This window comes from Sinocyclocheilus rhinocerous, unplaced genomic scaffold (genome assembly GCF_001515625.1).
Source record: "Sinocyclocheilus rhinocerous isolate Xijiao unplaced genomic scaffold, SAMN03320098_v1.1 scaffold499, whole genome shotgun sequence".
NCBI lineage: Eukaryota > Metazoa > Chordata > Actinopteri > Cypriniformes > Cyprinidae > Sinocyclocheilus > Sinocyclocheilus rhinocerous.
The window spans coordinates 631,894-644,917 of record NW_015637156.1 but is presented as its reverse complement, the minus strand read 5'-3'; the positions used below and the strand labels follow the sequence as shown (position 1 = coordinate 644,917).

Here is a 13,024-nt window from a genome sequence, read left to right as displayed (position 1 = left end):
ATGGGTCTGAATACTTAGGACCATGTGATGTTTCAGTTTTTCTTTTTTAATAAATCTGCAAAAATGTCAACAATTCTGTGTTTTTCTGTCAATATGGGGTGCTGTGTGTACATTAATGAGGAAAAAAAATTAACTTAAATGATTTTAGCAAATGGCTGCAATATAACAAAGAGTGAAAAATTTAAGGCGGTCTGAATACTTTCCGTACCCACTGTACACATGTATTTTCTACAAATGTCTAAATTTTTTTTCTCTTGTACAAACTAAAAGGGATTCAGCCTTGTTTTTGGTTTCTAAATAAGCAGCAGACACATACAGCCTCCAGTTTTTGGATCCTAATGATAATCCGAATTTGTTCTACCTCCAAATATATCTAAAAATATCTCCTAAACTTCAACCTTTCAGCAAACACACACACACACACACACACCTCCAGCGGGCCGCTCTTATATTCTCCTGACTTTTCTCTCCCCTTCTTGTTGCAGACTGACGCATCGGACAGAGGGCTGTTTGAAGCTGAATAAAAACCCCAGCAGCAGTCAAGCCGACCCCGTCCTCTTCCTTCTCAAGTTATTGACTTTGTTACAGTAAGTTAAAAGCACATTGGTTGAATCCTCAACACCATTGTAGCTTGCTTCTGCAAGTCTCTGTGCTTTTATTTAACATTGTGACTAGTGTTTCACAGGACACATATCTGAGCGCAAGTGCAGTGCTGTATCAGGTGAGCTACCGAGCAAGTTTACTATGTCAGAAAAGACATACTGTACATATTGCACCTGTTGTGTCATGCAAAAATAAAATGTGCTTTTGTTTATAAAACATGTTCCATGGTAAAAGTGTTAAAACAGTACTGCGCAAGGAGCCTATGTTGGTGTTTTACTGCTACTAGTGTTCATTTCAGCTGGAAACTGCAGGGAATTGTATGTATAGGAGGTTTTGCTAAAATGCAGGTAGAAGCATGTTTTTCTACAAGCCTAGGTTTTATCTCACATTCTGTCTGTGAGTCAATAAGTCAATTTTGTGTGCTCCCGCGAGAGGTTGCATAGCTGGATGGAACGGGAGGTTCGGGCAGAAGCCGCCACGAAGCAGACCCCGGCTCCCCACCTGCTGCTGAACAAGATGGGGGCTCAGGATGACCCCGAAGCCTTCCTGGATCTGTTTGAGAAAACAGAGGAAGCCGGTGGGTGACCACGAGAGCAATGGCCGGTGCGCCTGATACCCTTCAGCACCACCGTACTGTGCTGGGAGTAGCGGTCCATCTTCTGCAGCAGACGCAGGAGCCTCAGCAGGCGTACGGTCTTTAGCAGATGGACCACTGACACCTGGCAGAGGGGAAAGGGGAAACACATTAACTGTTGAGGATTTGCTCTGTATGCAAGTGCATTTGAGGTTTGTGAAGGGCACGTGCCTGTCATGTTAAATGAGTGCAGTAAATCCAAATCAGTTCAAACCTAATTAACACAACAGGATGGAAGTCCTTAGATTCCATCAATAAATCTTTGCTAAATTACTGCAATGGTACTGTACAGTATAACCATCAAGTCAAAACCATATTCATATAATTGTACTTTTAGCAAATAAATACAGAGGGAAAATGTACAATAAAACAAACAAAAACATCTCTTAGCAGATGTTTAGAGGTCATGGATGTCTTGAATAATGGTGTAGCATGCAGGTACTAGCTCTGAGACAACTGGGATTCAAATATTTAAGAGATCATCATTAGACTGAGAAACATTTGGGCCAATTATGGTGGTATAAAACATCTTTTCTCTCTTCTTCTCTCCGTCTCAGTCATGCAGAACCACATTTTCTCAGGTGAAAGGAAATAAACCGCCCACTAATAAACAAGATAATAAACCACAAAGAAATTGACTGCAGCTCATGGATATGAATAATAAAAACATACAAACAACAGAGAACAAAGCAGAATGCCTAAGTATGTGTGTTTTTCAGTATAACAATCATTATCTTCCTCTTTTCTGGAGGTCTGGAGGACTGTGTTCTCCATCACTGTCAAACTGGCAAAGAACAGTCAAATGTATCATTCAGGGTTTAAAACAGACATAAATAAAACAGAGATACCAGCCAAAACATTCCATGGTTTAATTTTAATTCTAAAAACAATAGTCTGACTGCTGATAATGTAAATGATGCAAGCAATTCAAATATATATAAAATGTTTACATGTGTCAAAACGTGCATATTTTTAACAATGTTTACATCAATACAAAATTTACCATCAGAGGTTTATTTAGGAGATTTGTTTTCTCCTAGGACTCATTGCAGTGACACCAAAATGAAAATATGGGGAGCAAAATCACATCTTCACATTTTGGTGAGTGCTGGACAAAGCTAATGGCTCTAAAATACGACCGAATTTGTCACAAAGCAAGAAAAAATATCCCAATTTTATATGGACAAAACATTTTTCTAAAGATAATGTAAAATAGAATTTCATGATCAGCAAAATATATTAAACATTTTATTTTTCCGTGCCCATGTTTACATTACATTACCTTACTAATAGTAATCAATACATCATCAATGATAGTGACATGTAAGTACTAGGAACTCAATTTATGCAGTACTGTAAGTGCATGCAGTTCATCAGTATTTCTTATTAATTTATCAGTAAATTCACAGTAACATAAAAAGTGTAAATCCAAAATATATATTCAGAAAGTTAATGTAGACCCTGCAGACATGTTATTCTATATATTCAGCAGGGTGAAGGAATAAATTCCTTTTATGTGTAATGTTTTATGTATTAAAGCAGGTTTAAAGTAAATGAGCAAGTGAGAGAGTTTTAAATAGCCCATATATATTCCATAACTGTAGACTCATTATGACTACATACATAAAAATAACACTTTGTATTAACCTGAACACGAACTTTCACACATGCACACTACCAGGTCAGTAACAGATGCGCACACACTGCTATTAGATCAGTTTGTCTAGACCTTCAGGCAGTAACTAGTCAGCAATATTCATCACAGCCTCTCTTATTATAATCAGACAGACAAACCCTATAAGAACCAAGCCTTCACGTCCCTGCAGCATTAAATAATAATCCACGCTGTAATGGCCACAATCTTTCACTTGACAATCAAATATTAATAAACATCAGGAGATCATGGTCTCAGAAGCAAACCCAATGAACATTAATGTCACTGGAGAAACAAAAAGGCTGAACTTAACAGCTGGTTAAAAATTAGATAAGGAGGGTGAAAATGGAGGTGGATAGGGTAAGGCCACGGCAGGGGTTCATATACTGAGCTTTATGTGCTAATGTGTCAATGTGTATTACCAACTAATACACTCATACTGCTCACAATGTTTAGGTGGCTGAAGAGGGAAAGGAAGTGACAGGAGGGAAAGGGGAATGACAGAGAGTAAAAGGAACGGAATTGAAAGGAATAAAAAAGAAAGGAAAGGGGAGGAAAGGATAAAGAGAGGAAAGAATAAAAAGAAAGGAAAACAAATGAAATGGAATTGGACGAGGACAGGGAAAGTGAAAGAGAATAAAATGACAGGAAAAGAAAAGTAAATGAATAGAAATTGGCTAGGAAAAGGAAATAAGAGGAAAAGGAAACTCAATGGCAAATGGCCAGGAGAGGATAAGTAAGGGAATGGATGTGGGAAAGGAAAGGAAAATGGAAAAAAGAGGATAGAAGAGGAAAGGAAAATTAAAGGAAAGGAATTAGCCATGATAGAAAAAGGAAATCGAAAGAAGAAAGGAGAGGGAAGAAAAAAATAAAACGAGGAAGGAAAAGGAATGGAAATTGGCCAGGAAAAAAATAAGCAAGGAAAAGAAAAGGAAAAGAAAGGAAAGGAAAGGAAATTGGCCAGTATATGCAAAAATAAAGAAGAAGAAATGAGTATAAAGAAAAGTTAAGAGTAAAAGAATGGAAATTGGGTATGATAGGTAAAGGAAATAGAAAGAGGAAATGAGAGGAAAGAAAAAGAAAATTGGAAGAGGAAATGAAAAGGAATGGAAATTGGCCAGGAAAAAAAATCAAAGAGGAAAGGACTGGGGAAAGCAACAGGAATCAAACACGAAAAGGAAATCGAGAGGAAAACAGAGGAGAGTAAAATAAAAGAAACATCATTCTTCACTTTTGATGTTTCTGTGTGTGTGTGTGTGTGCGCGCGTTTTTGTGACAAATGAGGACATAAATTTGTATAATGACAAGGGTATGACAGGTATTACAAGGAGAAGGTGACTTTTCAGGACATTACCCCATGTCCCCACTTTTCAAAACGCATATAAATCACACAGAATGGAGTGTATTGAAAATCTGAAATAGCACAGTTTCCTGTGAGGGGTAGGTTTAGGGGTAGGGTTGGTGTAGGGCAATAGAATATACGGTCTGTACAGTATAAAAACCATTACGCCTATGGGATGTCCCCACTTTTCACAAAAACAAACCTGAGTGTGTGTGTGTGTGTAGTGCAGCTGAAGGGCAGTTGTGAAGGGATACCAGAGGAGCAGAGGTGCAATCTGTAATTGGAGCAGATTTAAGGGAACATCTCAGAGACAACAAGGTCTGTATTACAGAAACACTCAAGTAGAGTCCACTGCATTTCACTCTTCCTCTCTTAATAAGCCTCAGTGGATTTCAAGCGCTCTTTCGTTGTGTGTTGCCGTACAGAGGGATGCAGGGTTTCATTACTGCATGTGTCATCACTGTAAGTGTGTGTGTGTCCAAGTGGCACTGATCGATTCCGCCAGTCTGGATTGGCCAGAAAAGCTGACTGTCTTTTTCTGTGAATTAAAACCAGGAGCCCGTGACCCTTGCTTTTGTAGAGGAGTCGTCAGAGGCAGTGTCAGCCAATTTTAGAGCCTGTTATACATCTTTATTTGTACCCGAACCCAGGATCACTCATTAAAAGTTCTACATCCATGATGTCATCAAAAGGACTTCACGGTCCATCCACTCAGTGTCACCCAGCTGCGGCTCAATATTTAGTTTTACAATTAAGGAAGGAAGTGCAAAACAAATCACTGAGCTAAATACAGTGCTGGAGGGGCTAAAAAAGAAATGTCAGAAAGTCAGAGACTAGGCATGTCTGTCCAAGCAGGCCCAGGTTTTTTGCATTTTCTGCTGTTAATCAGAGGAAGCTCTTCTACAATAAATGGATTTCAACATGGTAAAATGCACTGAAAGTAATTTACTATTATACATTTACATATTTGGCAGACACTTTCATCTTGCATTGAATTCAAGGCATACATTTTATCAGTTCATGCATTCCTGAAAACTATGGGATTACATCTCTGCCACAATTCTGAAAAAGTGCGTTTTGCACGCGCGTGAACTGAGTTTTGTGGAGAAAATGTTTTGAAAAAGTATTTTGAGCGCACGAAAATCCATTTTGCATTTAAAATAAGTTTTTGGATGTGTGCAGACCTTCTCATTTGCGCGTGCAATGTTTCACTAGCTTGCTCCCTTGATGCCTGCCCTCAGTGCTCTCTAAATGCCAACAGCTCGCTTGCTCAACACAACCCAGCGTTACAATATGCCATAATTCCAGCCAATCAGAGACAAGGCTGCTAAATTCTGATTGGCTGCCTTGACAACCAATCACAACATTCCTTGCATTACCTCGACAGCAGAAGAGGGGAAATACAGTGCATGCATAATTATTATGTTGATATTGAGAAATATTAAAAACTAATACAATACTAGAAATTGCAAAGTTAATACATAACCATTGGACAGAAAAAATGCTCAGTGGGTCAGCAAACGTTGCACGCGCAAAAGAGAAGGTCTGCACACATCCAAAAACTTATTTTAAATGCAAAATTGATTTTCGTGCGCTCAAAATACTTTTTTCTTTGTGAAACGAACATTTTCTCCACAAAACTCAGATCGCGCGCGTGCAAAATGCACCTTTGTGCGCACAAAATATGATCTTTCGCGCACAGAATTGTGGCAGAGATCTAAGCCTATAGAAAACCATGACCTACTGTTTGTGTTACAGATTCACTCTTTCTAGCAAGTGCATCTAGCAAGATGCTTTCACAGCATTGCATTTAGGTAGAAGCTAGGCTACTTTACAGTACCAATGTTTTAAAACCACAATAATCTATTAAAAAAAACAACCATAACATGACATGAAGTTTACAGATCAGATTACCAAAACTGATCATTCAGCAAATTGTACCTTTGAAAAAAACTTGGTTGCAAATACATCATAATTCCATATAACAAATAAAACATTATGGAAATGTTGCAAAAATATGTATTAAAAAAAAAACTGACACTGGGTATACAGTGGTGGCCAAAATTATTAGAAGACTAGTATTTTCACCATCTAAAAATGGTTTCAAGTCAGTTATTTCTTTCTTTTGCTACATTTCCAAACATTCATTTTGCAATTAATTGTAATAATCCAGTGAGATTTTTGTTTGCACAAGGAGTCTGACAACAGCCAGTGCTCCACACAGAGATCTGATCTCTTCATCATCCAGTCTGTCTGGATGGAATGACATGAAGAAACAGAACAAACTGAGAAGAACTGTGACAACGTCTCCAAGATGCTTCAAGAGACCTACCTGCAATGCTACCTGAAAAACAATGCGCAAGTGCACCTAGAGAAAAAGCTGCTTTGAACGCAATGGCTGGTCACACCAAATGTTGATTTAATTTAGTTAATAAAAGTTAACTGATTAAAAAAAATCTATTCATCATGACATTATTTTTGACAGCATCCTCATTTTACAGCATTTTTACACAAGTACAAAAATCTCACTGGATTATTACAATTAATAGCAAAATTAATGTTTGGAAATGTAAACTAATATTTCCTATTGACACACTACAGCAAAAGATAGAAATAACTGACTTAAAACCATTTTTAGCTGGTGAAAATACTAGTGTTCTAATAATTTTGGCCACCACTGTATATTGGCTGATGTTTTATATATTTAATTGTTCTTGCTAATTTTTACTATTTTTAATTTAGATTCAGACCGATGAGCTTTGTAAAAATCGACGCGTTTCAAAAAGGCGGGGCATAGAGGAGAAACAATAATGTACAGTATGTGGAAAATAATGTGTTTTTTTAACTTTAAACCGCATAAACACATTTCATTACACCAAATACACAAAATAATGTTCTTTTTAGCAGCATCATATGACCCCTTTAAGTAAGTGTTAGATGGCAACAAAAGTAATCTTAAAAACATTAATTATATATATATACAGATATATTATATATATAATATATCTGTAATATATAATTATATATATATATTTTCTGCAGGCACAGATTATGTGTGGATCTGCTTTTTCTGCAAAATCATGCAAATGTAATAAATTCAAAATGCATTTGAAAGCTGTGAAAACATGTTCCCAGAACTTCACACAGATTTTTTTTCCTGATACATTCATTACATATTTTTTAATTTTACTCACCACGCTGACTTTGAAAGCGTAAAGGAGATCAAAGGGCAGAGCGGCAACCAGGTCGATGATGAACCAGGTGGTCATGTAATGGATGCAGATCAGCCGCGCATCGAAGATCACCTGCCCCGACTTACTCACGTACGTAGTGCGGAAACTGAACACGATATCTGGTGAAGCAACAGAGTAGAGTCAGCGTCTTTACAAAGTACTCCATCAGCATAATCTCAATGAATGACAGTGTGTCCACTGAAGCATTTATAACAGCAAAAATGCTTTTCTGCTAGCTAAATATCAAGCGGGCTGTTATCGCAGACTAACAATAGGAAAATTAAAAATTCATGCGCTGTCACCAAATCTGAACACCGGGCGTTCTAAATAGAGGCATTATCAGGGTCACAAAGCCAAACCAAAGTTCAGGAACAGTGTTAAAATACATTATAGGTCATCCTGCTATTGTATTACACTAAACTGAAATCAGTAACATATGTTTCATTCATATTTAAATCACATGGGATCAACATCCTTTACTCTTAAATTGTGAACGATCTGTCAACAGAAACATCTATTTAAGCTCAAAAATCAAAGATGCAGGCAATATAAATAGAAGCACAATTTGAGGAGCACAGCATGTGTGTTTCTTGAAATAGTTCAGGATCAGTCATGGAGAGAAACTCAAATGTCAAACGTCTTAAAGAATATTATTTGTTTCTGTAAAAATTGCCCTTTTAATTCCTGCAATGCAATTACATTTTTTTCTAAATAGCAGGAAACTAAAGGAGAATGATATGTTGCCCTGTGGCAGCGCTGTACCACAGAGGGTTAATGGAAGATGTCAAAGAGCCTGAAATCAATTTAAAGACCTGATTATAATCATGTGTAAAGACATACATGTGATAGAACAAAGATAATGTCATAAATCATAATCAGGCTCACAGTGAAAAACATACTACGTAATTGACCGATTAAATATAATGTCAAAGATCAAAACTGGATTCTCTTACCAATGATGAAAAGAATCTCGACGGCAATGTCAGTGACAGTGGTGCTACGTGTCAAGTCCTGATCACCAATAAAACAAACGTTATACGGCACCGTCACAGCGACATAGAATGTAGCCAGAAGGATCAGCCAATCCCAGCCTGCCTTGAAGGTGCTGAAGTGGAGAAGAATGAATTTGGACTTCTTGGCATCAGCGACTTTATATTCAGGAAGAGCAGGTGGATCACCAAAAACATTCTAGAAAGAGCGAGAACAATTCTGGTAAAGTCACTGGTTCTGTTTTGTCTTTCAGTTTCTGTATTTTTCTCTTCCCTTAGTATTTGAATGGTCTCACCTTGTTAAGTTTGATTTTACTTTGTTTTTGACGGTTATGATCCATTTAAGCTAATCTTAACAAAGATGCAGGAAAAAGAAATAATAGTGCAATTTGAGGAGCACAGCATGTGTGTTTCTTGAAATAGTTCAGGATCAGTCATGGAGAGAAACTCAAATGTCAAACGTCTTAAAGAATATTATTTGTTTCTGTAAAAATTGCCCTTTTAATTCCTGCAATGCAATTACATTTTTTTCTAAATAGCAGGAAACTAAAGGAGAATGATATGTTGCCCTGTGGCAGCGCTGTACCACAGAGGGTTAATGGAAGATGTCAAAGAGCCTGAAATCAATTTAAAGACCTGATTATAATCATGTGTAAAGACATACATGTGATAGAACAAAGATAATGTCATAAATCATAATCAGGCTCACAGTGAAAAACATACTACGTAATTGACCGATTAAATATAATGTCAAAGATCAAAACTGGATTCTCTTACCAATGATGAAAAGAATCTCGACGGCAATGTCAGTGACAGTGGTGCTACGTGTCAAGTCCTGATCACCAATAAAACAAACGTTATACGGCACCGTCACAGCGACATAGAATGTAGCCAGAAGGATCAGCCAATCCCAGCCCGCTTTGAAGGTGCTGAAGTGAAGAAGAATGAACTTGGACTTCTTGGCATCAGCGACTTTATATTCAGGAAGAGCAGGTGGATCACCAAAAACATTCTAGAAAGAGCGAGAACAATTCTGGTAAAGTCACTGGTTCTGTTTTGTCTTTCAGTTTCTGTATTTTTCTCTTCCCTTAGTATTTGAATGGTCTCACCTTGTTAAGTTTGATTTTACTTTGTTTTTGACGGTTATGCAGGTGTCCTGAAATATGGTAGAGAACTGTGCTAGATCGCAGCCGCGTGGAGCCAAACGGAGACCCGCCCTTGACCTTCTCGCGGCGGCACTCTGAGGAAAGGTTGGACTGTTGTTATGAAAGTCAATGGCAATGTTGGATACAATCCATCAAGAAACAAAAACAAAATAAATTCCATTAATTCATAAAGACACCAACACCAGAGGACACAGTAAGCAAATTCCTGTGGTACTGAGGTTGTTGTATATCATGTTTTTGCATTTCTTTTTACTTATTTTAAAATAAAATAAGCAAAATTAATAAAATAAAAAAACACCGGAATAACTCAAGCTTTGCAGCATTATATTGACTAGAGCTGGTATTGGTACGATACTTGAAATAGCAAGCAAGATACATGGCCAAGTAACTATGAAAACTTCTAAGCCAACATCCCCTAACATCTTGAATTCCTGCTCCAAAAATGTTGTACACAGAAAAATAATTGCATTGGTTTGGATGAAAGTGTATAATTCAGAGAGTGGTTTTTGTTGCTTTGCGAAGAAAAAGCCTTTTCATCATTACTTCCATGCATTGAGGGCGGTTTTATTCAAAGTGGCCTGTTTTTCTTCTATTGCCCTCCATACTGCTGTTACACAAAAGCTGATGTGACACAAGAATAACTTCCTTTCTGCTGGTGACCTGCTTTACACCAGTGCTTTCCGCTAGTTGGGGCTCTGCTGCCAGAATGTTCTCATTCCCATGTTGAACACATCTGTTTCAGCTGATCGAGTGACTGCTAAATACTGCAGTAGGTTCATTTGATTTAGTCTTTGAGGTCTTGAACTAAACCAGTTAGATAAGAGGACATCCTAGACTGGAGATGTAAGTCCACATGAAATGGTTTAACAAATGCAGGTTTCTTTCCTGTGTTGATGCATTTCCAAAGTACAGAAGTGTTTTAGCATAGATTGTTTTAAGAAGCCAAACCTCATCTGAAAATCTAAAACTTTGCTGCTGAAAATAACAAAACATATCAAAACAAAACAAAAAACACTATGGATTACTATAACCTGAACAACCCAACCTTCAAACAGAAAACCTGAAACTTGGCTGCCAAATTGCTGAAAATAAAGTAGCTAAAAGTATGGCGAGCTCAATGAACAATACTTCAATCTCCACTAAAAACACTTTGGAGGAAATAAGAATGAATACATGTTTATATTTTGCATGCATTTTCTTTTCTAATTGTAGTGGACAGCACATTCCAGGGCCCAGTTTATGGTGGTGCCCCTCTCTGACCACAATAGTGGATAAAGGTTTGCTACATTTTGATTGGATCTTGGTGGACTAACATAAGCAAACTGTCCAACACCATCAGATAAAGATGCCAGGACAACAGCCAGACACCTCTTCGAGGGCAAGAAGAAGACCTTTGGTACAAAGCCTGGGAAGGACAGGACTTCTCATTGGTCAAAATGCAGTTTCTGCCCTTCACCCACCAACAGACTGATTCCTAAGGTTTTGGCCTGTGACTGCCATAAAAATTCCTTAGGACCTCTGTACGCAGCAGCAGTGGGTGAAACAAAGAGAGATCACAGGTCCATCCAAATACATTCATAACTATGTTCTCAAACCTTAAACTGATGCAAACTACAACACATCTTATACTTATTCAGAGAAATAAGTATTTTCAGTGACAGCGACGTGTAGTGCAACATCTTATACAAACTCAGCTGTTAATGGACAAATGAATGCATGCGTGACAGTTCGATCTTCTTCCATCATGTTTGGACTTAATGTGTTTGTATCATTGCCAAAGATATTCTGGTTGTGGTTTGGTAAGTAAATAATGCATTGGTAAAGCTTTAGTGACACTTTTCTAAATGTGTGTTTGGACTATGCAAATAAGTTCAACAGGAGGAAAGAAGGGTGGGCCACACCGTGTCCCCCCGCTCCGATGGAAACAGCCAATCACAGCACGGAAATGGAGAAGCGCCAGATTGCAATCTCCTCCTCATCGGAAAGGGATAAAGGTACTCTTCCCAAAAGACACTCCTTGTTCTGAGTCTCCGGCCTGTTTCAGGGAAGGCAGCAACAGACACAACAGTTCGGAGCCTGCGGCCCACTACAGGGGACGGCAACCGATACCTCCGTTCTGAGTCTGAGTCCTGCGAAGGAAGGGACACTAACAGATCAACAAGTTCTGAGTCTGAGTCCTGTCACGGAAAGGACACTAACAGATCAACCTCCGTTCTGAGTCTTTCGTCCAGCGAGACTGCAACAGATACCCATTCTGAGTCTCAGTCCTGCAAGGGAAGGGACAGCAACAGAAACAACCCGTTCTGAGTCTTTCGTCCAGAGAGACTGTAACAGATACCGGTTCGGAGCCTGCGGCCCACTACTTGTCAGGCAGCAACAGATACGACTGAGTTCTGAGCCTCCAGCCTGTGAGTAGAGAGATATTCTACGTTTAGAGCCTTCGCCTAGCGAGACAACAACAGATGCAGCACATCCTGAGTCTCCATCCTAGAGAGACAAAGTGGATTGACCAAGTTCTGAGTCTCTAGCCCAGAGAGGCAAAAGACACAGACATTACAGGGGACGGCAACCGATACCTCCGTTCTGAGTCTGAGTCCTGCGAAGGAAGGGACACTAACAGATCAACAAGTTCTGAGTCTGAGTCCTGTCACGGAAAGGACACTAACAGATCAACCTCCGTTCTGAGTCTTTCGTCCAGCGAGACTGCAACAGATACCCATTCTGAGTCTCAGTCCTGCAAGGGAAGGGACAGCAACAGAAACAACCCGTTCTGAGTCTTTCGTCCAGAGAGACTGTAACAGATACCGGTTCGGAGCCTGCGGCCCACTACTTGTCAGGCAGCAACAGATACGACTGAGTTCTGAGCCTCCAGCCTGTGAGTAGAGAGATATTCTACGTTTAGAGCCTTCGCCTAGCGAGACAACAACAGATGCAGCACATCCTGAGTCTCCATCCTAGAGAGACAAAGTGGATTGACCAAGTTCTGAGTCTCTAGCCCAGAGAGGCAAAAGACACAGACATTTGCAACAAGGTTAAGCTCCGGCGAGCAAACCTTCACTTTAAGGTACTTTTGCTTGCGTGTTCCAGGCAAGGACCTTCTCCACCTACTCCAGGGCTACTAGGGTTGGGCGATGTCTACCAAATTGGCATCTGACGATGTCTACAGTGAAACATCGTGATGGACTATGACATCGGGGGGCGGGGTTAGGGGTGTGTCCGAAGCATGAAACAAATAACGCGTTATACGGAGCCACTAAAAGTTTAGCCGCTTGCTAGCGGAAGCCTGTTGCATTACAGTACATGAAAGTTCACTTACCACATACACAGAGTAAGGAGAAATGTCTGATAGGACGATGGCGAATGATTTGCAGATCCTGAGCACCAATGACAAACATCTAATCTT

At 39.1% G+C, this 13,024-nt stretch overlaps 1 protein-coding gene across 1 annotated transcript in view; it reads right to left on the bottom strand.

The window, feature by feature from the left end:
- The window catches only part of LOC107748730 (potassium voltage-gated channel subfamily H member 8-like), a 53,847-nt gene that overhangs the window by 23,369 nt on the left and 17,454 nt on the right, over positions 1 to 13,024 (bottom strand). The window contains exons 4-7 of the mRNA XM_016563676.1: positions 9,565 to 9,695; positions 9,233 to 9,467; positions 7,428 to 7,585; positions 1,170 to 1,322 (exon numbers count right to left, since the gene is read on the bottom strand). Coding sequence (XP_016419162.1) covers positions 1,170 to 1,322; positions 7,428 to 7,585; positions 9,233 to 9,467; positions 9,565 to 9,695 — 677 coding nt within the window. The remainder of the gene's footprint in view (positions 1 to 1,169; positions 1,323 to 7,427; positions 7,586 to 9,232; positions 9,468 to 9,564; positions 9,696 to 13,024) is intronic.